This window comes from Rhinatrema bivittatum, chromosome 14, assembly GCF_901001135.1.
Source record: "Rhinatrema bivittatum chromosome 14, aRhiBiv1.1, whole genome shotgun sequence".
NCBI lineage: Eukaryota > Metazoa > Chordata > Amphibia > Gymnophiona > Rhinatrematidae > Rhinatrema > Rhinatrema bivittatum.
The window spans coordinates 78,866,284-78,892,791 of NC_042628.1; the positions used below are offsets into that span (position 1 = coordinate 78,866,284).

At 48.4% G+C, this 26,508-nt stretch overlaps 1 protein-coding gene across 1 annotated transcript; it reads right to left on the minus strand.

Annotated features, from left to right (window-relative positions):
- Window positions 1-1,176: 1,176 nt before the first annotated feature.
- Window positions 1,177-24,662, minus strand: LOC115075646 (IgGFc-binding protein-like). Its single transcript, XM_029576219.1, has 6 exons — window positions 24,305-24,662; window positions 22,162-22,757; window positions 20,708-21,287; window positions 15,609-15,808; window positions 1,650-1,893; window positions 1,177-1,184 (listed from the first exon to the last, which is right to left on the minus strand). Exons 1-6 carry the CDS (start codon window positions 24,654-24,656, stop codon window positions 1,177-1,179), a joined length of 1,980 nt encoding a protein of 659 aa, XP_029432079.1. The 5' UTR covers window positions 24,657-24,662.
- Window positions 24,663-26,508: the final 1,846 nt, after the last annotated feature.

Below are 26,508 nucleotides of genomic sequence, written 5' to 3' on the forward strand. Positions count from 1 at the left end.
AAACGTATGGGTAGATATCATCAGACGTGAGAGGAGCACTCCAAGACTATATCTAAGAGCGTGAAAAGTCTCATGAATAGCCCAAGGCATCGTAGGGGTAAAATAACATAAAAAACGACAAGAACGTCCCAAGATAGCATGAAGAGGAACTAAAGCAGCAAAGGTGGCAGGAAAAATGCCAAGACACTGAGACAGGGTTAAATCAGCACAAAAGTCTCATGAAGACCCCAAAGCACCATTAGAGGTGCAGGTCAGCCATTGGTGGGGGTGGAAGGGGAATAGAACAAGGAGCTAAGAGTAACAGATAAGAATGAGAGAAAAAATGTGTGAGGCTTGCTGGGCAGACTGGATGGGCCATTCGGTCTTCTTCTGCCGTCATTTCTATGTTTCTATGTTTCTATGTTTCTATGACAGTGGTAGGAACATCCCAAGGCTTCAAATGAGGTGCCAAGTGCACCAACCAAATTGGTACAAAAGCCCTGGGTAGGGAGAAATCAGAGGAAATCTCTGGAGGATGTTTTCTTTGATCATGATGTACAAATTGGATTTCAGACCTGCATCTATACAGCACAAAAGAGTAACTGAGATATCTAGAAGCAGGAAGATGGGGAACTTACTATCCTTGGGCAGGAAGAAGTTAGAGGAAATCTTTCAGGAGTCCTGTGGTGCTCCTGATGTGTAAATCAGACTTCATACCTGCATATAATATATAGGGCAAGAAACTAATCGAACCATCAAGAAGCTAGAAGATGTGAAAATTACTGACCCTGTGGAGGGAGAAGTGAGAGGAAATCCCTGGAGAACACCTGCTATACTTTTCATTTGGCATCATTTGGGAAAGGGGCTAGGGGTTCAGGCTTGGGGTTGGTCTTCCATTTTCTGTGGTATAATCCATCAAAGGCTAATTTCAGGATAAGACCAATAGTAAGAACTGTGAGGGAAGGATTGAGAATAGTCCAAGAGGACATGAAACCATTAAAAATAACTCAGTAAGGTCCATGTAAAGCATTCGATTGTCACAAATACCATAGGGAAATCTGAAAAGAACCTAGAACTCAGCTGGAACAGAGGTAGAAATACTGAAAGGTCCAAAGAGAGACTTGGAGCAGCAGCAGCAGCACTGGCAATTTAAACCATAAATTGTAGGTGTAGAACAACACAGCAAGAGGAATGGCATCAAAAGACTAAGGCAGGAAGAAGACAACAGGATAAAGATCATATAAGAGATTAAATGCTCAGTAGAATCTATATCAGGGGTCGGGAACCTTTTTGGCTGAGAGAGCCATGAATGCCACATATTTTAAAATATAATTCCATGAGAGCCATACTAACTACAATCCCCCACCCTCCTGACCCCCCCAAGACCTACCAAATTAATTTACTACAACCCCCCACCCTCCTGACCCCCCCCCAAGACCTGCCAAAAGTCCCTGGTGGTCCAGCGGGGGTCCAGGAGCCATTTCCTGGACTTGGGCTGTCCGCTGCCACTAGTCAAAATGGCACCGACGGCCCTTTAACCTCACTATGTCACTGGGGTCGACCAATGGCGGCGGCAGCCCCTGTGACACAGTAAGGGCGAAGGGCCGTCGATGCCATTTTGATTACTGGCAGCCGACGGCCCTTTGCCCTTACTATGTCACAGGGGCTACTGCCGCCATTGGTCGCCATCTCAAAATGTCCACTGGTTGCCACTTTCCCAGAGATGCCATCAAAAGTCGTGAACTGAGTTTCTTTGATTAGGGTGCATTGACCTTCCTTCTTGAAGCAGCCGTATACTCCTTCTTTCAGCATGCAGGTCTCGTCATCCTGACAGAACGTTATCTCGCACATAATACCAACAGCGGTGCAGGTACATCTCTGCTTGCATTCCGATGACACAATGCTTTGTCCAAACTGAAAGATCAAATGGAAGAGAGTCAACTTTTTGAAACTGGGAAAAATCATGCCTTCCATTCTGTTGTTTTCAATAAACATTTGTGACTCCAGTAAAGATACCTCTTAACTGGGAAGCTAGCATGATACAGTGTATTCCTTTCATGCTGTGAAACCTTTGATTTGATCGCTAAATGAGTTATCCAAAAATGTGATACATAAACTTTTGAGACCATATGGGGACATCTGAAGAGGTTTTGAAGGTTCAAGCTTTGAAAATTTGCGGGTTTTCCTGGTATACATACGTGTAGAAAGTTATATCTGCTCCTCAGCAGGTCCCCCCCCAATAATTCTCTTCTTAGTGCAGGTAAAAGTACATGCAAAATGGCCAACACCCTAATAGAGTTTAAAAATGCCAGTTTTGCATATAAAACATAGATTTATGCATGTAAGTCACTTTGAAAATCAAGTCCATAAAGTATCTATTTGTCTCTTGATACAGTGAAATAATCTAATTTTTCTTATTGAGAGGGATTTTAAGGAACCTAAGGGCAAATAAGAAGATGCTGATTCAGGTGGTCCAGTGAAATTTGAAAGGATTCTTGTGCATCTGTCTTATTATAGATTGATGGAGAAATTGTCAACCTGCCAGTGATTATGCATGATAGAAAAGTACGGATCAGCCAGGAAGACAACAATATCATCCTGCAGGCGGACTTTGGCCTGAAAGTCCTTTAAGACACCTGGTATTATGTGGTTGTTGCAATCCCCAGCTCCTACAAGGGTAAAGTGGCTGGTTCCTGTAGCAATTTCAATGATGATACCAAAGATGACTTCATGCTGCCCAACAGTCAAGCCACCAGAAATGTGAATGAGTTTGGTGCAGCTTTGAATGCCCTGATAGTTGTGGTGACAAATGCCCAATCCATGACAACTCCCAAATGGATCCTTACTAAAGAATGTCCTCAGCAGGATCTTTCTAAGAATGTCGTGCCAAAATCAAGCCTGGGATCTACTCTGACCACTGCCTTTATAACACTAGCACTGTGTAGGGGGCGACAGACGTTTTCCGATGGAGCTGCATGCCAGTCTGCAGGAATGAGAATTAAGGAGTGCAGAACGCCTTCATTCCCCTATGAGCACCCTTTGCCCACAGAGAAAGTGGTGTAGTCTATAGATTATTAGGGGTGTGCATTCGTTTTGAACGGATATGTAAAACACGACTTTTTTTTTTTTTAACTTAAAAAAGTGATGAGGCGCAACGATCGCGATTTCCAACTTATTCAACATAGCTATGTTGAATAAGTTGGAAATCGTTGATCCTAAATAAACACTTAAACCCCCCACCCTCCTGACCCCCCCAAGACTTACCAAAACTCCCTGGTGGTCCAACGGGGGGTCCGGGAGCGGAACCGTGGTGGACCACGTGACGTCCACGTCACGTCGGAGTGGCGCGGAGTGGCCGGAACTTTTGGCCAGCTTGGGGGGGTCAGGAGGCCCCCCCAAGCTGGACAAAAGTTCCGGTTGGGTCCAACGAGGGGTCCGGGAGCAGAACCGCCGTGGACCACGTGATGTCCACGTCACGTCGGAGTGACGCTGACGTCACGTGCTCCTCGCAAAGGAATACAGGAATGGCTTCCTGACTCCCCGCTGGACCACCAGGGAGTTTTGGTAAGTCTTGGGGGGGAGGGATTAAGGAGGGCGAGGGGTTTAAATTTTTATTTAGGGAACCGGTGCACGTATGGACATAGCCTCAACTTATGGAATTCTACATATGTCCATATTGACCTAAATTGACCCTCACCTTCGACTTATGGACTTATGAACATAAACTTTTTGTCTGCACATCCCTATAGATTATAGATTAATGTCAGGGATCCTAAGTTCCTAAATTTCCATCTTCAGCTCTGCCACTGACACTTTCTGTGACATTGGACATGTTGCTTTACCTTCCTTTCAGTCAGCTGGAATCCCAGCTTTCGCTTCTCTGTGCGTAGGCCTTCATAAAGTCACTTTATCTGCGCCTGTAGCCAGTTATAATAATGAATCTTCTCAATGCTCATCTATTGCATATGTATACAACAAGTGCACTTAATCAGCAGAAAACAGCCCGTATTAACATGGTAGTGCAATTCAATAATAAGTTAATCGATTTGAAAGAACATGACTCCATGCTGATGAAGGCTTGTGGGTATGATTGGAAGTGAAACTATTTCTCAAACTGCCCACCATGTTTATCCAACACCGTGGCACATTACTATCTCGGAAATATATTCACTCATGTTGCTGTCTTCAGACTTATAATTTAATATGTGTTTCAGAAGGCATATATTATAGTAGAATGGTTATTGCATGCAAATTTGGAGAATAGAGGACCTAGGAAAGAGCATTGCTCAGTGAGTACCGAGGCACGACGCCTAAGAGTAGGGTTGCCAGCTAAGTCCCGGACAAACAAACAGCTGCACCATTGCAAACATGGATTTCTAGCTCTGATTTTCTGCTTGGAAAATTCAGGCTATCCACAGGGGTTGGTTGAAAATTACTCTCCCCATTCTTAGTTAAAATATCTCTCTGGTGATGAAAGTGAAAGCAAACGTCTGGGTGAAGTAAATGAGTCCTGAGAGAAACAATGTTGAGCAGGAAGCTGAACACTGTAAGGTCTCATTCTCACACAGTCTCTTTTCTTCAGTGGAAAACAAGTAAAGAACTACAGACCCATTTCATTTTCATTAACTAGGAAGTGCATCCGTTTACTTATTTCCTGCCACTGGAGTTTGGATTTCCTATTTGAATTCAGAAAAGTGTTATCGCTTTACATCATAGTCTGATACCCCTAAAAGGTATGAACATGATGGCAGCCCTGGGCGAAGTGGACAATCATCGTGTGTTTTGCCTCGTGTCCCTGTCATGGGTTTTTTCCGTGATACATATTGCAGGGAGGAGCCAAACACTACGGGAATGCCCCCTCCCTCTCCTTTCCTGCTGTAAAATATAGCAGTTGAATAAATGAGCCCCTATGAGGATAATCATCCAGGGCATTTCCGTGGGTAAGAGAGTGCTTTACCTTTTATAAAACGCCGCCTGATATGCGGGTAAATGTATTCTCATATGTCCTGTTTGCATGTAAGTTCACCTGCACTGAGGGGAAAAGTTCTCAGGGACAGGACTGGGGAAAGGTTTGCACTTATGCACATATTTTTCGATTTTCCATATGAAGGGCCTGATTTTCAAAATAATTTACACCCTTACAATGGGAGGGGGGGGGGGGGCGGACATGTGTAAATGAACTTTACCTGTGTACGTGGGCTATAATCTATGCCATTGAATTGTCAATAGGTTTTACCCAAGTTAGATGCACTTTACATGGGTAACTGGATTTTGAAAATTGCTATATGACTCAGGCACAGCGGACCATCCACATCCAGGTTGATGAGATCCGCAAACCATGGTTTCCGGGGCCATTCCGGAGCAACAAGGATAACCCTTCCTGGGTGAATTTCTATTCTTCTTAGAATCTTGCCTACAAGAGGCCATGGGGGAAACACGTAGAACAGAACGTCGCTAGGCCAAGGAAGGACTAGGGCATCTATCACTTCTGCCCCATGTTCCCTTCTGCGACTGGAGAAGCGTGGGGCCTTTGCATTTTTCTGAGTCGCCATCAAGTCCAAATGAGGAGTGCCCCACTGGCAAGAGAGGAGGGTCATTGCTTCCTCGGATAACTCACATTCTCCGGGGTCCAGGCTCTGACGGCTCAAGAAGTCTGCTTGTATGTTGTCGACCCCGGCTATGTGAGAGGCCACCAACAGAGCCAGATGGCGCTCTGTCCAGGCCATCAATAGGTCCACTTCCAAAACTACGGGACGACTCTTTGTTCCCACTTGACAATTAATGTAGGCCACCATTGTCGCATTGTCGGACAAGACCCGTACCACCCAATGGCGGATGAGAGGAAGGAACTTCCGCAACGCAAAGTACACTGCTTGTGTTTCTAAGCGATTGATGGGCCATTGCGCTTCCTGTCGCGACCACCGGTCCTGGGCCGACTGAGACTGTCACACGGCTCCCCAACCGGAGAGACTGATGTCCGTGGTCACAATCACCCACTGAAGAACCTCCTGTCCATCCCTCGCTCCAAGCGGTCGATGATCAGCCACCAATCAAGACTGGATATGACTGACACCAGGACTGGTAAAGGAACCTGGAATTCTTCTGACATTGGATCCCAGAAGGGAAAGCAAGGCTCTCTGCAAAGGTTACATATGAGCAAAGGCCCAGAGGAGGACCTACTCCAGAGTGGATGCCATAGAGCCAAGAACCTGCAAGTAATCCCAGACCCTGGGTACTGGCAGTGACAACAGATGTTGAATTTGAGACATCAGCTTGACTATCCGTTCATGCCTGAGGAATACGTAGTGATTCGTGTATCGAATCGCGCACTCAAAAAGTCCAGGACCTGTGAAGGAATCAGATAGCTCTTGGGAGGATTGACGATCTAACTGTGGGAGTGGAGGCGATGCAACACTTTGTGTACCGCCAGTCTGCAGAGGTTTTTTGACTTCGCATGAATGAGCCAGTCGTCCAAATACAAGTGAGCCAGTACCCCCTCCCACCGGAGGGCAGCCGCCACCACCACCATCACCTTGGTGAAGGTACAGCGGGCCGTCGCCATGCCGAACAGAAGGGCCCAAAACTGATAATGCCTGTCGAAGACCATGAAGCGCAGAAATCTCTGATGATCCTTGCAGATTCTGATATGCAGATATGCCTCCGTCAAATCCAGGGAAGCTAAAAACTCTCCATTGCGTACGGCAGCAATGATGGAGTGCAGAGTTTCCAAAAAAAATGTGGCACCTTGAGAGCTCTGTCGCCTTCTTCAGGTCTTTCGGCTGGAAGGTGCCCTCTTTCTTGAGGACCACGAAATAGATGGATTATCTCCTGGTCCTCATCCAGGGGGACAGGAACAATGTCTCCCAGATCTTCCAGCTGACGGAGGGTCTGGCCCATTATCTGCTTTTTCACTGGGGAGCCACAGGGAGAGACCGAAAACAGGTCTCACAGAGGGCGAGAAAATTCTAAATTTCCTGGCGTGTAGCCAGATGGACTCAGGACAAATGGGATACTATCCGCGTGCTAGCAGTTGGAGACGGATCTGACGTCAGCACGGGGGCGTGTATATATCCCCACAGGAAGCGCAGCTGTTCAGTAATTTCCGTCTCCAAAGCAGTTTGGAGTGCCTGCACGCTGGTTCAGCGTGCTTTCCAAGACTACTTTCATTTTTGTTTTCTTCTCTTCTAGATTCTACTTTACCTTTCTTCAACACCTTTTTGAGCCCCGCGCTCCTCAGGGGCCTTTCTGGCCGTGCCCCCCAGTTGAGCTTCCCGGGGTGACTGTCGTGGTCCCCCGGAGGTGAAAGTCCTCGGTCCCGCCGAGGCCCTCGCTCCCGGCGTGGACGAGGTGGCGGGTGCAGTGCCTCAACCGCGGCGGTGAAAGGTATCGGCCCTTTCCCCTCGCAGCCGGAGACCGCCTGTGATCCGGCCCGGCAGCGCTGAAGATTTGGTAAGGCGTACGTCTCTTCACCCAGGTCTCCGCTATCTAGAGGACCGGCGGCGTGGCAAGCCGTGGAGGACGCCATTTGTGGCCTTACTCAGGTATTCCGCGCCTGTAATGGGCGCGGCTTTCTTTCCTCCTTGTTCTTGCTTATTGGCTGCCACTGTGAGTATGTGCCGCATATTGCTGCTATATGTCTGCCATTAGGTGTATCTTGCTACCTGCTTAGTATTGTGCGCCTATTCTGCTCGGCGCCTCTTGCGGCCGCACACTGTTGCTATTGTGTGCCTGTTCTACTCAGCGCCTCTTGCTGCCACAGCCTGTTGCTATTGTGTGCCTGTTATTTTCAGCGCCTATTGCTGTCGCATACTCTTGCTATTGTGCGCCTGTTTCTACTCAGCGCCTATTGCTGCCGCTTACTATTGCTATTGTGCGCTTGTTTTGCTCAGCGCCTATTGCTGCCGCTTGCCTTTGCTATTGTGCGCTTGCTCTATTCAGCGCCTATTGCTGCCGCATCCTATTGCTATTGTGCGCCTGTTCTAGCCTGCGCCTATTGCTGCCGCATAAGAAGCGCACGCTTGCTATATTTTGCTCATGGATCAGCTCGCAGCCGCGGCCGCAGCTGCGCCGCCACTTGCTCTAGCCGTTTCAGCTCTGGGCCTCTGCTCCGCATGCCACCTTCGTGCCACGCGCGGGTACTGACCCCCGCCTCCCTGTGTACCCAATGTGCGGCGGCCGGGGGACCCTCCGGCCAGGACCAATCTCAGCCGCAGTTTTTTGACAGTTCACCTGCGGCTACCCCGGATTTGGGAGGCAGTCTCGACCGCTCAGGAATCCCGGGGGATCTGGTACCCCGGCGTTTTGAGGCTGCTTCCATTTCCTGGGTGGATCTTTTTCAGGGAATTCATGCCTTTGTCCAGATGCAGACGGCTTCGCGTCCTGCCCCTACGGTCCTTGCTGCGCCTGTTCTTCCGGCGGTTGCTGCGGTTCCTGCGGTGGCGGCGTCTACGGCGCATGCTGCGGCTGCCGCCATGATGGCAGCCTCTAGGGATCCTGTTCCGGGACCCTCGCAGCCTTCTCGGGAGCGGGACCTCCCGCTATTGGACAGTCCCGATCACTCGGACCAGGAGGTTTCACCGGACGAGTCCGAACTCCCGGACGAAGGGGACCTCCCCCTGGGGATTGCGCCATATAGGACTATGTGGCGCTTTTTCCCTAAGGAGGACCTCTCGGACCTCGTGTCTCAGTGTCTGGCGGAGTTGGATATCACTGGACCCAGTGCTTCGATTCCTTCTGCGCAGAACCCCCTGCTGGAAGGTCTTCGTCCTACAGCCCGCCATTTTCCTTTCTTGCAGGCAGCTCAGCGACTCATTGATTTGGAATGGGCGGCACCGGCGGCCTCATTTCAAGGGGGCCGGGCCCTGAAAGGCATGTACCCATTGGCACCGGCTCTCCAGGACCTCCTGGCATGCCCTCAGGTGGACGCCTTAATTAGCGCTGTGGTCAAGCGCACTACCATTCCTGTGGAAGGGGGTTTGGCCCTCAGGGAGCCCCAGGACAGGCGGATGGACGCCATTCTGAAGCAAAATTTTGAGGTGGCAGCTCTTTCTTTGAGGATTGCGGCCTGTTGCACGGTGGTCACTCGTGCCTGCTTGTCTCAGGTCCGGAACAACGCTCCGGCGGCTGACATGGAGCCCGCTCTTTCCTTCCTCACCGATGCCGCATCGGATTTGGTTCGAACCACGGCTAAGGGGATCTCGTCTTCCGTGGCCGCCAGGAGACACCTATGGATCCAGCCATGGTCCGCTGATACACCTTCAAAGTCTCGCCTCACCAAATTGCCTTTTCAGGGCTCGTTTCTGTTTGGCAGTGACCTTGATAAGCTTGTCGCTTCCTGGGGTGCCTCTCCTGTGCCTCGCCTACCAGAAGACCGGTCCAGGAGGGGACAGCGCTCCGGTCCCCGGCCCTCCAGGGGCAGGAGTTCACAGCGATTTGTTCCATATAGAGGGCGCTACCAGACGCCGCGTCCTCCGGCCAGGAATCAGTCCTTTCGGTCCAGGCTGCGCAGACGGGGGAACGGGCCGGGTGGGGGTCCCGGTCGCATCCCACAATGAGAATTTGCCGATTCATCTGGGGGACGAAGCCATAGGGGGCAGGTTGACCCTCTTCTACCCCAGATGGGTCGAGATCACGTCGGACCAGTGGGTCCTCGCAGTTATCCGAGAGGGGTATTATCTGGACTTTCATCATCTTCCTCCGGACAGGTTTGTGGAGTCTTCATGTTCCCCGCTCAAGAAGGCAGCATTGGAGGCCACCCTGACGAGGCTCCTGACCTTGAACGCCATCCTCCCAGTGCCTGCCTGGGAAGTGAATTCTGGACACTATTCCATTTATTTCATAGTGCCCAAGAAAGGGGGCACTTTTCGGCCTGTGCTGGACCTCAAATCCCTCAATCGGTACTTACGGGTGCCGAGGTTTCGCATGGAAACTCTGCGCTCCGTCAAAGCCGCAGTCCAGCCCGGAGAGTTCCTCACGGCATTAGACCTGTCCGAAGCCTATCTTCATATTCCGATACATCCAGATCATCAGCGCTTCCTACGCTTCAAGGTTCTGGACCGCCACTTCCAGTTTCGAGCTTTCCCCTTCGGGTTGGCCACCTCCCCAAGGACATTCACCAAGGTGATCGTGGTTGTGGCGGCGGCACTCAGGCGGGACGGGATCTTGGTCCATCCCTACCTAGACGACTGGTTGATCAGGGCGAAATCCCGAGTGGAGAGCCTGCGGACAACCGACAGGGTGATCGCCCTTCTGGAAAGCTTGGGCTGGGTCATCAACCTCAGCAAGAGCTGCCTACAGCCTTCCCAGTCCATAGAATATCTGGGGGTACGGTTCAACACTCGGGCGGACACGGTCAGTCTTACGACCAAGAGACAGTTGAAACTTCGGCAGCGTATCCAGTATCTGTTGGGAACCAGTCGGCCGTTAGCTTGGGATTATCTGCAAGTTCTGGGTCTCATGGCCTCCACTCTGGACGTGGTGCCTTGGGCACGAGCCCATATGAGACCACTACAGCATTCCCTGCTCTCTCGCTGGAGCCCCCATCACCGAGCCTATTCCACGCACCTCCCTCTACCGGTCCATGTTCGGACCCAGCTGCGGTGGTGGTTGCGGTCTGACCACCTGAGCAGGGGGTCGCGGATGTCCTCGCCCACGTGGATCTTGCTCACCACGGATGCCAGCCTAAGCGGCTGGGGAGCACATTGCGAAGAACTCACCGCGCAAGGGCGCTGGAACAGGGAGGAGTCCACATGGAACATCAATCGCCTGGAAGCCCGGGCAGTCAGACTGGCCTGCCTTCGTTTCGCTCCACGGCTGCGGCACAGAGCTGTCAGAGTGATGTCCGACAACGCCACCACGGTGGCCTACATCAACCGTCAGGGCGGAACCAGAAGCCGACAGGTATCTCTAGAAATCGCCCCACTCATGGTTTGGGCAGAGGCGAATCTGCGGGACATCTCCGCCGTCCACATTGCCGGGAAGGACAATACCACAGCGGACTTCCTCAGCAGAGGAAGCCTGAATCCAGGCGAGTGGCAGCTGTCCCCCACAGCTTTCCAGATGATTGTCGATCACTGGGGGATCCCGGCCATGGATTTACTGGCAGACAAGTCCAATGCTCAAGTACCCAGATACTTCAGCCGCAGACGCGACCCGTGCTCGCACGGCATCGATGCTCTGGTCCAGCCGTGGCCTCCGGGGACTCTTCTATATGCCTTTCCCCCGTGGCCTCTACTGGGTGCCCTCATCCACAGGATTCGGTCACACCAGGGCCTAGTTCTTCTGGTGGCCCCGGACTGGCCAAGAAGACCCTGGTACGCGGACCTCAGACGCCTGCTGGCAGGGGAGCCTCTCCCCCTGCCTCCTCTCCGGGACCTTCTACGTCAAGGTCCCATTCTGCACGAGGATCCGGCTCAGTTCTCTCTTACGGTCTGGCCATTGAGAGGGCTCGACTGAAGAAAAAGGGTTACTCGGGGCCTGTGATTAATACACTCCTCCGGGCTCGCAAGTTTTCCACATCCCTCACCTACGTACGGATCTGGAGAATCTTTGAAGAATGGGGCGACTCTCATGGCACCAGTCCACATGCTGCCACTATTCCTATTGTGTTGGATTTCCTGCAGGATGGGCTTCAGAAGGGTCTCTCCCTCAGCTCCATCAAGGTTCAGGTAGCGGCACTATCGTGCTATGGGCCCAGGAGAGGTGGCAAGACTATCGCCAAGCACCCTGATGTTTCTCGTTTCCTGCAAGGCGTCAAGCATATTCGTCCGCCACTAAAGTGGCCTATACCCTTATGGAACCTTAATCTGGTTCTGGATTTCCTTGCGGGATCCACCTTCCGACCCCTTCGGGGCTTGTCTCTACGGTCTCTAACCCTGAAGTTGGTATTCCTGCTGGCCGTATGCTCCGCTCGCCGCGTCTCTGAACTACAAGCGCTGTCCTGCCGTGATCCCTTTCTACGTATCACTTCGGAGTCTATCCATCTTCGGACGGTTCCCTCCTTTCTCCCTAAAGTGGTTTCACAATTTCATCTTAACCAAACCATATCCTTGCCTACCACGGTAGGTTTGAAGAAATCTGAAGAAGGCCGTTTATTACGCCATCTCGACATCGGCAGATTGCTGCCCAGGTATCTGACAATGACTCAAGACCTGCGGAAGACAGACCATCTGTTCGTCCTACACAGCGGGAAGAAGCAAGGTGAAGCGGCCTCTCGGCCCACCATTGCCCGCTGGATTAAAGACGTGGTCAGAGCCGCCTACGTGGCGGCTGGGAAGGCTCCGCCTCTACAGGTTAAGGCTCATTCTACCAGAGCCCAAGCGGCGTCTTGGGCTGAATCCCGGATGCTGTCACCGGCGGACATCTGTAAAGCGGCGACATGGTCCTCCCTCCATACCTTTTCTCGGTTCTACCGTCTGGATGTCCAGGCCAGGGAGGACTCGGCTTTTGCGAGGGCGGTACTGCATGGTCCTCAGGCAGCCTCCCGCCCAGGCGGGGTGTAAAGCTTTGGTACATCCCATTTGTCCTGAGTCCATCTGGCTACACGCCAGGAAATGTTGAGATTACTTACCTGGTAATCTTGTTTTCCTTAGTGTAGACAGATGGACTCAGCATCCCGCCCAGCTGCCTGTGTACATGGGTTTTCACTGATTCCAGGTAAGCCTTTGACTTTTGTTTTCCTAAGAGCGTACACTCTGCCTATATCCACGCCTTCCGGTTGGGAAGGCTGGCGGTCTCCAGCCACTGTCAATCGGTCAGGGGAGGCCTGTTTTCACTTTTTTCTTTACTTTTCATTGAGCGTCAGTACACACATCCATAACAGCTTTTGCAAGGAAGATTACTGAACAGCTGCGCTTCCTGTGGGGATATATACACGCCCCCGTGCTGACGTCAGATCCGTCTCCAACTGCTAGCACGCGGATACTATCCCATTTGTCCTGAGTCCATCTGTCTACACTAAGGAAAACAAGATTACCAGGTAAGTAATCTCAACAGTGTAACCGTGTTCTATGATGTTTAGAACGCACTGGTCAGACGTTATATTGACCCACTCCTCGTAATACAGGGAGAGCTGACCCCCTATAATTGGGAAGGAGGAAAGGGTCGGCGCTATCTCATTGGGAGGACTTGGGCAATGAAGAGCCTTGTGCAACTCCGTCGCGGGAAGATCTGCAACCGCGAAAGGAGTGAACCCAGGCCTAGGATCTCGCCGATGCTTGCCGCTGAGCAAAAGGCGGTGCCCTGTTCTGACGAAAGTGGCGCTGACCCCGAAAATGAGAGCAGGAAGGAACGAAATTACTGTAGGCCTTAGGCTTGTCTTTCAGCAGTTTATGCACCTCATTATCTCCCAAGGACTTTATGAGCTGCTCCAGATCTTCTCCAAAAAGGAACTTGCCATTAAAAGGGAGTCCTCCCAGCTGAGTCTTGGAAGACACATCAGCAGACCAGTTCCAGAGCCACAGGAGCCTCCTGGCCGAAACTGCTGATACCATAGTCCGGGACGAGTTACGGAGAAGGTTGTATAAAGCATCTGCGTCATACACCACTGCCGCTTCCAAACACTTAGCCTACTCTTCTTCTTAAGGAGAAAGATCCCTAGCACTGACGAACTGTTGAACCCACCTCAGGTTCGCCAATTGCATGAGACTGCACCAAACAGCCGCCCTTACACTGAGCACAGACACCTCGAAAATCCTTTTAAGATGGACCTCGAGTTTCCTGTCCTGGAGATCCTTAAGAGCCGCCGCTCCTGCCACCGGGATAGTTGACCTTTTGGTGACAGCCGACACCCAAGCATCCACATTTGGCACCTTGAGAAGCTCCAAGGACTCCTCGGGCAGAGGATAAAGTTTATCCATTGCTCTCCCCACTCGCAGGCTGTCCTCCGGAGTATCCCACTCCTGGAACATAAGCTGCAGAAGCATCGGATGGAAAGGAAAAGTCCGAGCGGGACTACTTAGGACTGGTAGGACAGGGTCCGCTGGGACCTGGGACCTCCTGAGGAGGCGTAAGCCCCAGCTCTGCTAGTATAGGCAGAATTAGCAGATCCAATTCATCCCTCTGGAACAAACCGAGTACCCTTGGATCATTACCTTCCACTGGAACTGATGTCCCCAGTTCCTCCTCCTGATCGAATCGCAGAGGATCCAGAGGCATGGGTGACAGCGGATCCAGGGCTGGGAGATTCAGTGGGTCCGAGGCCCCCAAGGCAGGACCCCCCTGATCTCGGTTTTTCCGAATCCGAGTAGCCTCCTGCGGATCTAACCGACTGGGTATCTTCCGAGGAGGATGCTTCGCTGGCACGGTACGTGTCTCCATGTCGCCTGACTCTGGGGAAACCCCCACGTGGGGGTCACCAAATCATCAGGAGAGGCATGAAATGAACCCTGAGTACTCTTCAGACTCAAGTCGGGAGGGGAGAGTGAAAAAGGAAGGTGCCCTCCCCCTGCTGACCGAATCGCCACGGCAGCCAAAGTCAAAATGGCCACCATTCCTGCAGGAATGAGTCAGGCAGACTCTCCCGATCTGGCAGCTGTTGACCCGCACCGCAGGATCTGCCTTAGGGCCTCGCCGCTGCACTCCTTGCCATCCTCGAAGGACCCTCCCCCCCGGGGAGGCTTCGAGTCCTTAGGCCATCGCGGGAGAGCCTTGTAGCCAGCTCCGTGCAGGCCAAACATTGCGTTGCGTGCGGCATGACTGGCTGAGGGAGAGGAGAGACTGCAAGAAAAAGTGCCTCCGGAGCCTGGGAAAAACCCATAGGGAGCTGCCCCGACAACTAAAAACAAAACTGTCTATTTTCTTTTTTCAAACGGCCTCACCAGAGGAATGCCGCCTCTCTGTGAGCACGGGGGAGGGATCGGACCACCGGTAATCTCGCGCACGGGGCAGTGCTCTCCGGGTACTAGGGCTAATAGGATCAACAACACCTAGCTCTGCCTGCAACCAGGGGGGATGGTCCCACAGGGACCTGCCTACCCCCTGGGAGGACAACTATACTACTTGCCTTTTTTTTTTCTTTTTTAAAGTCCTGCTTGATCAAAACTTGGCTAATGGAGAAAGAAAATTTCTTCCCCTTTATTTTTTTATTTTAGCCGAAACTGGAGATTTAGACCAGGACCGCAGGTTCTGCCACCTTCATCTGCTGGAGACAGAGAATACTGAAAGGATGCAGGGGGTGCTCTTCAAGTTTTTCTCTGTCTCCATCTGCTGGACTGATCTGGGTACATACAGGGAATAGCACTTAATAGAAAGGTACATACAGTCAGCAGGATACATCTTAGTGAATGCACCTTCTCCATGTGCAGAAAGGGCACCAAATAGAATCATACAGGTCACTCTTATCCCTAAGCATAAAAGTGAGTTTGTCCAGCAAGGCAATCTCAGCAAGAATATTACACCAAGAAGAAATTTCGGGGCAGATTTTCCCTTATGTACATTTTTGGCACCTACTTTAGGCAGCTGTTTAAAATGATCCCCTATGTGGGTGATATGTGCTTTGTACTTTGTGAGACACCTAACTGAAATGTACCCCTTACAATATGTAAAAAACATTATTCTCTCTGTCCAATATTAGGAATGCACAAACTCTGAAAATTGTGTCCAGTCTAATAAAATAATGATCGGTTCTTTACCCTGAAATATTTTCCACTCTCGAAGCACCCGCAGTTTTCTATGGGTATGCACTGCTGTCCATCGAAGAAAAACCCGTCATTGCACTCGCAGCCCTCCGCACAGGTCGTGGGGCACTGGGCGGGGTCGTTCAGTCCAGCACATGTCATGGTGCAGGTGTCTGCGCAGACTTTGTACTGGCTGTTGGCAGGGCAGGCCAGAGCTTAATTTGACAGGAAAACAAAACAAAAACAAGAGTGAGATGCAAAACCATATATTAGTATAACCTGCTTCTAATTAGAGGCCGAGGGCTAAATTTATTTTTAGAGAGAATCTGCTTGCTCAGTTTTGAAATCACAACTTTTACTCAGCGTGTGGCCATGATTACAACTCTTGTGAGAGAGCTCAGTAGCAGAGCAAGACAGAGAGAAGCTTTGCTGCTGCTTTATTGGGGTCCAGTCAGTGAAAGAGAATCATGATGATGGATACTGAAGCCTGCTCAGGAGAAAGCAGAGGAGATTGGCAGCCAAAATGACTTATAGCACCAGGCTAGAGGGATGGCAGAGTGCTGCCTGTGGGAAAGGTGACGTCAGGGGCACTTTTGGTAGCCATCAGAGAGCTCCTAGATATGAATGGCAATCTGCTGCTTCTATGCCCACCCCGAGCGGATGCAAGAGCTGATCATGAGAGAGCCACGGTGCTGCTGCAGCCAGTCCATGATCTGGTGAGTGTATGAATGTAGCTCTTAACAAAAGCTGAAAGACAGAGAGAAGAGCTGACGAGAGGGCAACAGAGCGAAGGTGAAGCAAAGTAAGAGCAATGGTAAAAGGAGCAATGGCAAAAGGAGGGGGGAGCTAGAGTGCTGCAAAAGATCAGGGGTAATGGAAAAGAAAAGGAGGCCTGTGGATGGGACTGATGTGAAAGGAGGAAGAGAGAGAAAAGTTTGGTGGAGAGATTAGTGGAATTATGGAACAATGGAGGTCGCCCTGTAGACCTGTGCTAAAGTTAGATGGGCTTACTTAACCTGGCAACTTTAGGAAAGCTAAGTTAGCGGGATAAGTTTATTCAGGTAACTTGCCGAGATCCGCAAAGTGGTGAAATATTGACCTTAAAAGATCCAAGAAAATTTAGCAAAAACTTCTAAGGTATCTACATTTTAAACAAGTGAAAAGACTCGGGTCTTCATACAAAGGCCAACCTTCCAAAGATTCTAGCAGAGGGCTGGGTTATATGATGTAATCATAACATGCTTAAATAAACACTTGTGAAGCTTGCCAATTTCAAAGTAACACCCCTTGAACCCAATATGTCTATCAGAAAATAATGGAGTAAGTAAAAAAAAAAAAATCATAACTTCACACTGTGAATAATCTCAGACTTTCAGGATTCCTCACTATTATTTTTTTATTTTATTTCTTTAAAAAGTTTTCTATACCGTCGTTTAGAAATGCACCATCACAACGGTTTGCAATTACACACGTAAATAAGTCTGGTTTGGTTAATGAATTATCTAGAGGATGCCAATAAATTTTTCTGTTACATGTTACAATATACTCTATATGGGAAGTGGATTGGAATTTCCATTTGTATGATTAATAGGATAATCATATACTTTTTATACTGTCCTCTTAAATTAATACTTAGTTATAATAAAAATATTAAAGTAAGCAATTACGCTTTTAGGTGACTTTCAGCTGTGTCGGTGTTCTTACCGATCTCACTGTGAAAGGCTTTTTTGAAGAGTTTTAAATCTTTCATTAATCTTATTTCGAGTGGCATTGTGTTCCATAATATTGGACCCGCTAGAGATAGTGCTCTCTCTCTCTAACTTGGGTCAGTTTTGTTGTTTTGACTGAGGGTATGGTTAGTAGAGCTTTATTGGCTGATCTGACATTTCTTTGGGGGACGCAGTCGTAATGCAGTGTTTAGCCAATCAGAATTTTCGTCATTGATGTTGTGGAGCGCTAGGAGAGCGATCCCACTCCTGGGTGATGTGTGTCCTTGGGCCACGGCTCGACCCCAGAGGGCTCTGAAGAGGTGCCGAGGGAGGCGTGGCATGCCCGAGCATGGGCTGGACGGGAGCAGGGCTGGAGTGACATGGAAGACAGGCCCTCCTCCGGATCTGCACGCTTCGGAAGACCCAACAACGCAATGTTGGTCTTGTGAACAGTCCTCCGACCGATCCTAGCCCTTTCGGACCTGCCGCAGGGTACGGCACGAAGCGGCAGGCCGGATGGAGGCCAGGGCAGCGAAGACTGGAACATGGATTCAGACGAGACTCAGGACCGACGTAGACTCAGGCATAGACGTGGACTTCAGGAACGAGGTGCAGGATGCAAAGACGTGGACAGGCACAGACGTGGACTCAGGACGAGGTACTGGATGCACAGAGGTGGAGTCAGGAACGAGGGCTGAAGGAAGACATGGGCACTGTCCCTCAGGGCGCCCTACTCAGACCACCCGCGGGACTGAGTCGCGGACCACCCTGTGAGCGGGAGAGCACAGGGAAGAGCAGGTTGCTGCACTCCTGGCAGCTTCGAGGCAAGGATACGCTGCACTCCTGGCAGCTTCGAGGCAGGTTAAAGCATCAAGATCAGGAACAAGGATTAAGACAGACCTCGGTGCTGGAACAAGGACATCTGGAACAGCGGGAACACGGATACTGGAACAGGAGACACACCTCAGGGCTGGAACATGGACATCTGAAACAGCAGGAACATCAGGACTGGAACACAAGTACTGGATCAAAAGACAGACCTTGGGACTGGAACGGCAAGCAGACATCAGGACTGGACGAGGAGCTCCGACAGGTAACACGAAACACAGGACCTTGCAGAAGTGCTGGAACACGGACGACTTCCTGGAGCGAAGGATCTCAGGAGTGACCAACTCCTTGTGAAGGCAAAGATAGACTGAAAGCTGAGCCCTTTATTAGAGCTGAAGTGGACAACGCCCAGGGAGGGGTCAGCAGGAGGCCACACCTGGCTGGCCCTTGAAGAGGAGCAGAGAGACGCGCGCTCACGCCCTAGGGAGCTGGAGAGAAGAGCTGGAAGCTGGTGGCGTCCTCAGCCACGTGGAAGGCCAGGGAAGCAGTGGAGCAGCCCTGGGCTGGAGCTGGGTGAAGGCAGGTCAGTGGAGCAGCTCCCAGCTGCAAGGACAGAAGCAGAAAGAAGCAGAGAGAGGTAAGGCTGGCTGCAGGCACCGGCAGAGAGAACAGAGAGCTGCAAGGACTGAAGCAGGAGAAGGGCTGACTGCAGGAACGGCTCCATGCCGTGAAGACAGCCCCAGGAGGAGAGGTAAGACTGCAGGCAGAGCAGAGAGCTGTAGCAGGCTGCAAGCACTGGCAGGGACGGCTTCCCAGCCAGGCAAGGACCCGGGCTGTAGCAGGCACCAGCAGAGACGGCCTCCCTGCTGGCTGAAGGGCCCAGGATCGCAGCAGCACGTCGGGGGAAGGCAGGAACAGAGGAGCCGGCCGCATGGGAACAGCTGCGGGGACAGCCCCAGCTGATTCAGGGAGAAAGCAAGCAGCAGCGTCAGCAGCCTGACTGGCTGTCTGTGAGAAGGTAAGAGCCTGCCCACGTTTCTTGCGGGCAGGAGCATAACAATTGATTAGTTTATGAATTGAGCGTAGCGTTTTAAATTGTACTCTTTGCTCTATTGGCAGCCAGTGTAAATCGGCAAGTGTTTGAGTGATATGATCCCTTCTGCTTTTTCCAGTAAGTATTCTGGCAGCCGAGTTCTGTAGTATTTGTAGTGGTAACGCTAGGAAAAGTGTTTTACAATAGACTGTGCTAGCGAATATTAGGGATGTGAATCGTTTTTTGACTATTTAAAACAATCGTCAGATATATTTTAAATCGTCAAAAATCGTTAGAGCCGAGATATAATAGCAATTCCCCCGCTTTATCATCAAAAAATCGTAAATCGGGGGAGGGCGGGAAAACCGGCACACCAAAACAACCCTAAAACCCACCCCGACCCTTTAAAACAAATCCCCCACCCTCCTGAAATGTTTTAAATTACCTGGGGTCCAGTGGGGGGGTCCCGGTGCGATCTCCCGCTCTCGGGCCACGGCTGCATTAATAGAAATGGCACCGGTGGCCCTTTGCCCTTACCATATGACAGGCCAAAGGTAGTGCCGGCGCCATTTTGGTTCCTGTCACCCGACGTCACGAGTGCAGGAGATCACTCCAGGACCCCCGCTGGACCCCCAGGGACTTTTGGCCAGCTTGGGGAGGCCTCCTGACCCCCACAAGACTTGCCAAAAGTCCAGCGGGGGTCCGGGAGCGACCTCCTGCACTCGGGCCGTATTGCCAATATTCAAAATGGCGCCGGCGCTACCTTTGCCCTCACTATGTTCCTTATCAGCTTTTCTGAAGGTTGTTTAATAATATGGAATCATGAAAGAAAGAGATAATTTAACAATGTGAAGTTATGAAATTATTTTTATACCTTTTTTAAAATGTAATTACTGAATCAGGATGTCTATTCCATGCATATGCCTTGGCCAGGTGGAAATTGCAGGGTCAGAAGTTGGTAGTTGAGGGGAAGGGCAAAGATGAACAGAGGTCACAAGGAAGGGCGTAGTGAGACAGAAGGTAAGAGGGATAATAAGGAGCTGCAGAGTGAATGAATTTGTAGGGAGTAAGAAAAGCTTGAACTATAAGCGGAAGAGGATGGGGACCTAAAGAAATGACTTAACAAGGTCCTAGTGAATTTGAAGAAAGGTAAGTGGTGCAACTCAGTTTGGAATCGATTGCAGTGGAGAAAAATGGGTCATTAGGAGGCCTGCCAAACATTGTAAAGAGCAAGATGAAATAGTCACGGTGGATCGGTATTTTGAAAGCATGCTCATACTTTAGCAATGTTATAAAGGAAGAACTGCCATGCTTTAAATGTGCGAAGAGAAGGAAATAGAGGCATCAACAGGAGGATGAAAACACCATCCACAGAAATAGAAATGAGTCTTTGTAGAATACCCTATTGTGTTTCGAAGTCTTTTGAGTTTTGCCCTTTGCACCATCACCACTGTTTTGTTTTTTTTTTTGGAACAATTACTGTTCTTGAAAATAAACAGGATAGTAACAATTAACAGTAGCTTTTGAAGTCTGACCAAACTTACGGCAGAAAGATTCACTCCTCCAAGGTTGGATGGTGATGTCTGCAGCCTGGCATGCAGTCACATAGCTCTGGATGTTATGGCACAGTATTTTGTTGTCTCCATTGCCCATGCAGAGATCATAGATGCAGTTGTTGTAATAGACATCAGGGCTAACTGTGGCGTAGCAGGCACTGAAGGGGCCATTCGATCTTTTAAGAATGCCACAATAGTTGTCATTCTGGAAGACTTCCTTCTTCTTGTCCTCACAGACAGGGCAGGCATTGCCAGCTGCTCCACAGCCATGGTCACAGGTCACCCCGGCAATCTGGACTTTCCAGGCAGAGCCAAATGTGGTGGCATCAGCAGCCAGTGTCTTGTCAGGCAGCTGAAACTCATCTTTCTTGTCCCCATTGTAATTCCCACACAAGCCACCCAACTGGTTCTTGTAGTTCCCTGGGACAGTGACCAGAACGAAGTAGACCAAGTCATAGCTCAGTTCCAGGTTAAAATTGGTTCTCACAATGATGTTGTTACCATGCTGATAAGCACGGATCTTTCCATCTTGAATGGTAAGGGGGAGATTATTGAGCACCCCATTCACCTAAAACAGAGAGAACATTTTGGTTGCTATTTTTTGAGCTGTGACATGTGCTCAGTAGTGAAAAGGCATATAAGAGAGATGCTCAGTCCACTGTCGAAGCCCTGGTGCATACCCTGAGATCATCTATGGATTGTATTTCTTATTGCTCTACCAGAATAAATTGCATGTTGTTGGATATTTTTTATTATAATTATTCAGGCATGTGTTCCCAGTGATTAGGTTCTTTCTAAGATCTGCAATAGCAGAAAGATTCAGCACTACATTAATAGCAGGGGGATTTGTCACATCTAGGACTATGGAGAAAAGAAGTGGGTCACCCATTGAGCAACTGAAAAAAAAAAGGTTTGTTAAGAGGTAAGATTTTTTTAGAGGCAATTTTAAAACTTTTAGCAATGGGACAAAGATCAAATCTATTTTTTATCTACAGGATTTGCACCAGTTCTTAAAGTAGAAATCTGAGCATACAGATACAAAGTACAGAGGATCACTTGCACCTGCTTTTAGTGAGGATAATTTTCAAAGTGTTTATGCTAATAAAAAGCATTTGGCCACATTCAGTGTTAAAAGGCCATGTGTAGTTGCAATGCACAGACCTTTAGGGCGTGTTTAGGTTGGAGATGGAAAAGCACGTGCACAGATTGCACTTTCAAATCTGTACACTTACCTTTTCAAGTCAACTTCTATTTGCATGAACAGCAAGTGCAAGGAACTGCGTGGGCTTTGTAACTGTGCCAATTTTCAGAGTGGCCATGCTTGGATAAACTCTTAGAATAATAGGGCCAGTGGGGCACTCCAGAGGGCATTTGGTCCATAGCCCTGCCTCCAGGCAGGATCCATTTCCCTCAGCCCAAAGGGCATCCTTTTCATAGCTTACCAAGATGAACCCTTTCTTGTTCTGAAGGAGACTGATTCTGTAACCATAAACGTCAATGGATACCAGCTTGGTGACTGCTACTTGACCATTACCAGTCTTCTCATTTTCCACATTGATAGCAAAGGGCACCAGGTTGCTGCTCTCAGTGATTGTCTTTGTTAGCGTGTACGTACAGGTGCCTTGGAAATCATAGGCCAGACCATCGTATGTCAAGTAATGTGGGTCACCAGCAGCTTGGCACTTCGCTGAGCCAATTGGTTGGCATTTCTGGATGCCATCTATCACTTTGCACTCCTCGTTGGGTCCACAGGAGAAGGCCTTACATTCAACGACTCCACCAGCCTTGCAGGTGCATTGCTGACTGCACAAGCCATTGGGAAAGAACTGCTCTCCGGATGTGTAGTAAATACCATTGTAGGCACATCCACACTGGGCCATGGGAACACATTGGCCACCACTAAAGACAAACCCTTCGTCACATGTGCATCCTTCTTTGCAGACAGCACTGCATGCAACTGGGACCAATAAGCTGGCACATGAGGGGGCACAGCCACTTGGGCATATTTCATAATGGCTGTTTTTAGGGCAGCTTCGACCTGTAATTAAATAATAAAGACATTATACGCATGACTAAAGTACTTTCACCAGCAGAAGCATGGCTGTATCTTGGACAGAACATATGCTATTAGGATGCGGAAGATAAACCATGTATGTGAGTACTTTCAATTTTCAAAAACATGGCATGTAAATGTTCATATGAAGATGTACACCTGCTTCCTAGCCTTTGCCACACAAGCCTATGCACAGTCCTCTCATTTTCAGCTCACGTAAGGTCTGCTTTGAACGTTTGGGCTGAAGTCCGCTTGTACTTTATATGCGGGGACCTTCGGCCCTAAGCTTGCTGTTATAAATTGGCCTCTAATTGTGTAGCTATGGTAGAGATGTTGGGCGTCTGGTTTCCATATAAATAAACTGAATTATAATCTAGATTAACGTCTGGCACCAGTGTGATCGATGCTTCTTTCTCAAAACAGTGTTTTTGTGCATTTTTAGTAATTGCTCTGTGAGCAATGAATTGTGGATATTTTTGTGAGTGGTCCTATAATTGTGATTGATTGGCTATACGTTGATAGAAACTGACAAACCATATTTTCTTATTATAAAAGGGCTTTTCATGATGCATATAACTGTGATTGGCTATACGTTGATAGAAACTGACAAACCATATTTTCTTATTATAAAAGGGCTTTTCATGATGCATACTTTTATTGGTTACCTGGCTAAATCAAATCCATTTGAAAAATGTCCTTCGTATGTATCTTGGTAAAAATAAGATCTTTGGGTTAACTATGTGTGGGTAAGCACTGACTTCCATGTCAAATCTCTTAAGTGCACTGAATATAATTTTAATTTTAATCAAATTAAAAAATTAAAAAATAAAAAATAAATAATAAATAATAAATAAATAAATAAATAAATAAATAAATCTATTTTGAAAATACACAGCTATGTCATATTCACATTTGAAAATTGCATAACTGCCCTTCCAAATTCTAGCCCTCAAAAAGGACTGTGACTGTATCAACACCAAAGCAAAAGAGTAAAACAATAGAAGTCACCTGCTAATTGATAGGCTAGTCTATTATATACCATGAGAATGTACCTTCCAGCTTTTCTTTCATTATGGGAATCCTATGATATCACAGAAGGAAAAACGCAACAAAGAAATTATGGTTTAAAACCAGAAGGGAGCTTGCAAAATATCTGTGGACCTGCAAGCAAATTTGTAAACTTTGTGTCTGCTTTATAGCAGGTGTAAAATATGCATGGAATATTATGGGTGAAGTTTCAAAATGAAAGCCTCTATCTCCCCGACCTCTCCCACAGCTTTTACTGTACTAAATTTAGCTTCATTGTGAAATTTGGTGGCTGTATTTAGCTGCTGAGAGGAGAGAAAATTTCATTGAAAATGGTCTTTTCCCATGGCGTCTTATCAAAAACGTTTTTTATTACAAAGCACTTTAAAGGAGAAGGTGTAATTAATATTAGGCTGAAGCTCTTGTTCACTGAAGATTTCTCTCTTCTAAACTAATATTGTTTGACACAGCGAATATAAAGAAAGCTATCATAATAGACTACTCACTGCAAAGTTTGGCAGACCTCCATGCATATACAGTGGCACCAGCGTCTTGGCAAGCTGCGGAATAGCTGGAAATGACTTTGCATATAGCATCTTGACGACCTTTGTAGAAGCAATAGTCATACACACAGTCTTTGAAAGAGCCCTGGGGATTAATTTTGGCATGACACTCCCTAAAGGGGCCATCCTTGTCCAAGAGGATTCCACACTCCCCTTTGCTTTCTCTCTGGCGGCTTTCGACTGAGGCCCTATCAGAGCAGTCTCCCTTGTCTTCCTCTGAGCATCCACGGACATCTTTCATCTTCCAGCTCTTCCCAAAGACAGTCGCATCTGTTGTGGTCATGCCGTTCTTCATGATCAGGTCATTGCCTGGGTCTCCATTGAAGTCTCCACAGATACCACCAACAGCCCCGGCGTAAGTGCTTGGGATGGTTACTGAAACTCGAGAATCATAGTTGAAGGTTGTTCTGAATCCAAAGTTAGTCAGGATTATTGCATCAAAGCCTTGTTTGTAGATCATGATTTCCCCATTGTTGATGCTGTATGGCAGATTAATCAGCAGCCCTTTCACCTGTAGAAAATAGCATTGAAAAACGAAGTCAATCATCATATAGGGCTGTGCAATGACATACTAAGGACGTTTTCCAGAATCCAGAAATAGCAAAAAACTGTTCTTTTTTTTCAGACTAGTGATTTTCGTGTTTGTGATGTTGTGTGTATTGGTTTTATGTTGTTTTAAATTGTGAATGTTCTTTGTTTTGTAAGCTGCCTTTAGACGTGTGAAGAGCGGCATATCAATAAGAGAAATAAAATCAATTGGGGAATAAACACTCTTTTATGTTTATGGTTTTCTAATTCATAGACTGGCGGGGTAATTTTGTATTTCTAAAAAGGGAGCAATGGCTGAACAAATTTTGTTATACTGATATATCTCAATGTATCTTATTTCTTATTTCAGACTTCAAACAAATGTCATACACAAAACTGTTTACCACAAAAACTCTTGTCACTTAGATTTTTGAATTTAAATTTTTTTGTGGTAAGGGCATCAAACGGACCAGTCAAAGGACTACTTCAAACCTTTGACTTCCTGTCCTGACCATCATCACAAGCCCTTATGTCCCAATTTTCTTTGTATCTTTTCTTCAATGATACTTCAAATTTTTCAAAAGCAATATGTGCCCAACACTTCTGTGGAATCATTCTGAAATCAATGTATAATGTCTTGAAACAACCGAATAGAAAGCTGTACTTATTGGGTTTTTCTTGTTTCTTGCACAATTCGCTACGTTGCAAACACCTTCGGTGTTTCAGCTGGAGCTGCATTAGGGGACATTTAAGCGGAACACATTGCAAGAAACCTGGATGGCCCATCCCTGTTCCCCGGCCCTCCCATTTGTCAGGGTCCAAGCACTTATGCACGTATGGCTACTTCCACGTGTGGCTGGGCCTTTTTAAAAATGCGTGCAGCGTGTGCAGGGCCCGGCCGTGCGCGTAAGAGGCAATGTCTACGCACGTGGTCGATTTAAAATCCGGCCGTATGTGCATAGATCTGTTTTGCAAATTATCCTGGCAAAACTATGCTTACACATTTGGTAGCAATGACTTATGTTCCACATTAGCTCTATCGTTCATTGTTAAACCATTGGACAGGCTCATTCAGCACGCATTTTTAGGTTATATAACTGTATCATTCCAGCCACGTTAAGAAAATTGTCCAGAGCTCCTTTTACAAATTTCGCCTATTATTAGATTAAAACCTAATGATTTTTGAACCAGGATAAATGTGCTTGTTAACAATGGTATTGCTTATTGTAGTTTGGTATGTATTAGTGGCCTAATTTATCTCTAGAAGCGCTACAATTATTTCAAAATGCAGCAGTGCAGTTACTAGTAGGGGCTTCTTTCCATGAGTATATTACACAGATTTGAAATCTCTGCACTGGCTTCCAATTGTTTGGTAGTGTTGCATTTGGTGGTCCATAGGCTCCTTCCACGAACCGTCACACTCACCCTTCAGGCTGGGCTTTTCCCCTTATGCCAGGGTGCGGCCAAGCTGCTTGAGCTTTCAAAGCAGCAGGATGCAGCTGGAGATCCTCGCAGCAGGATGCCACTGTCACAGCCGGGTTCCGCTCTTATTCTTAAAAGACCAGAGGCAGGAAAATCCACTTGGCACCCTCTGATGACATCACACTCCCTGATCTATA

Bases quoted from the DNA above. Each gene is read 5' to 3' on its own strand.
- LOC115075646 (XM_029576219.1), bottom strand. From the start codon at position 24,656: ATGAAGAACGGCATGACCACAACAGATGCGACTGTCTTTGGGAAGAGC. The intron at 21,288-22,161 runs GTAAGCTATGAA...TCTCTGTTTTAG, and splicing joins ACAAGAAAGGGTTCATCTTG to GTGAATGGGGTGCTCAATAA. The intron at 1,894-15,608 runs GTAAAGAACCGA...TTGATCTTTCAG, and splicing joins AGAGTGGAAAATATTTCAGG to TTTGGACAAAGCATTGTGTC.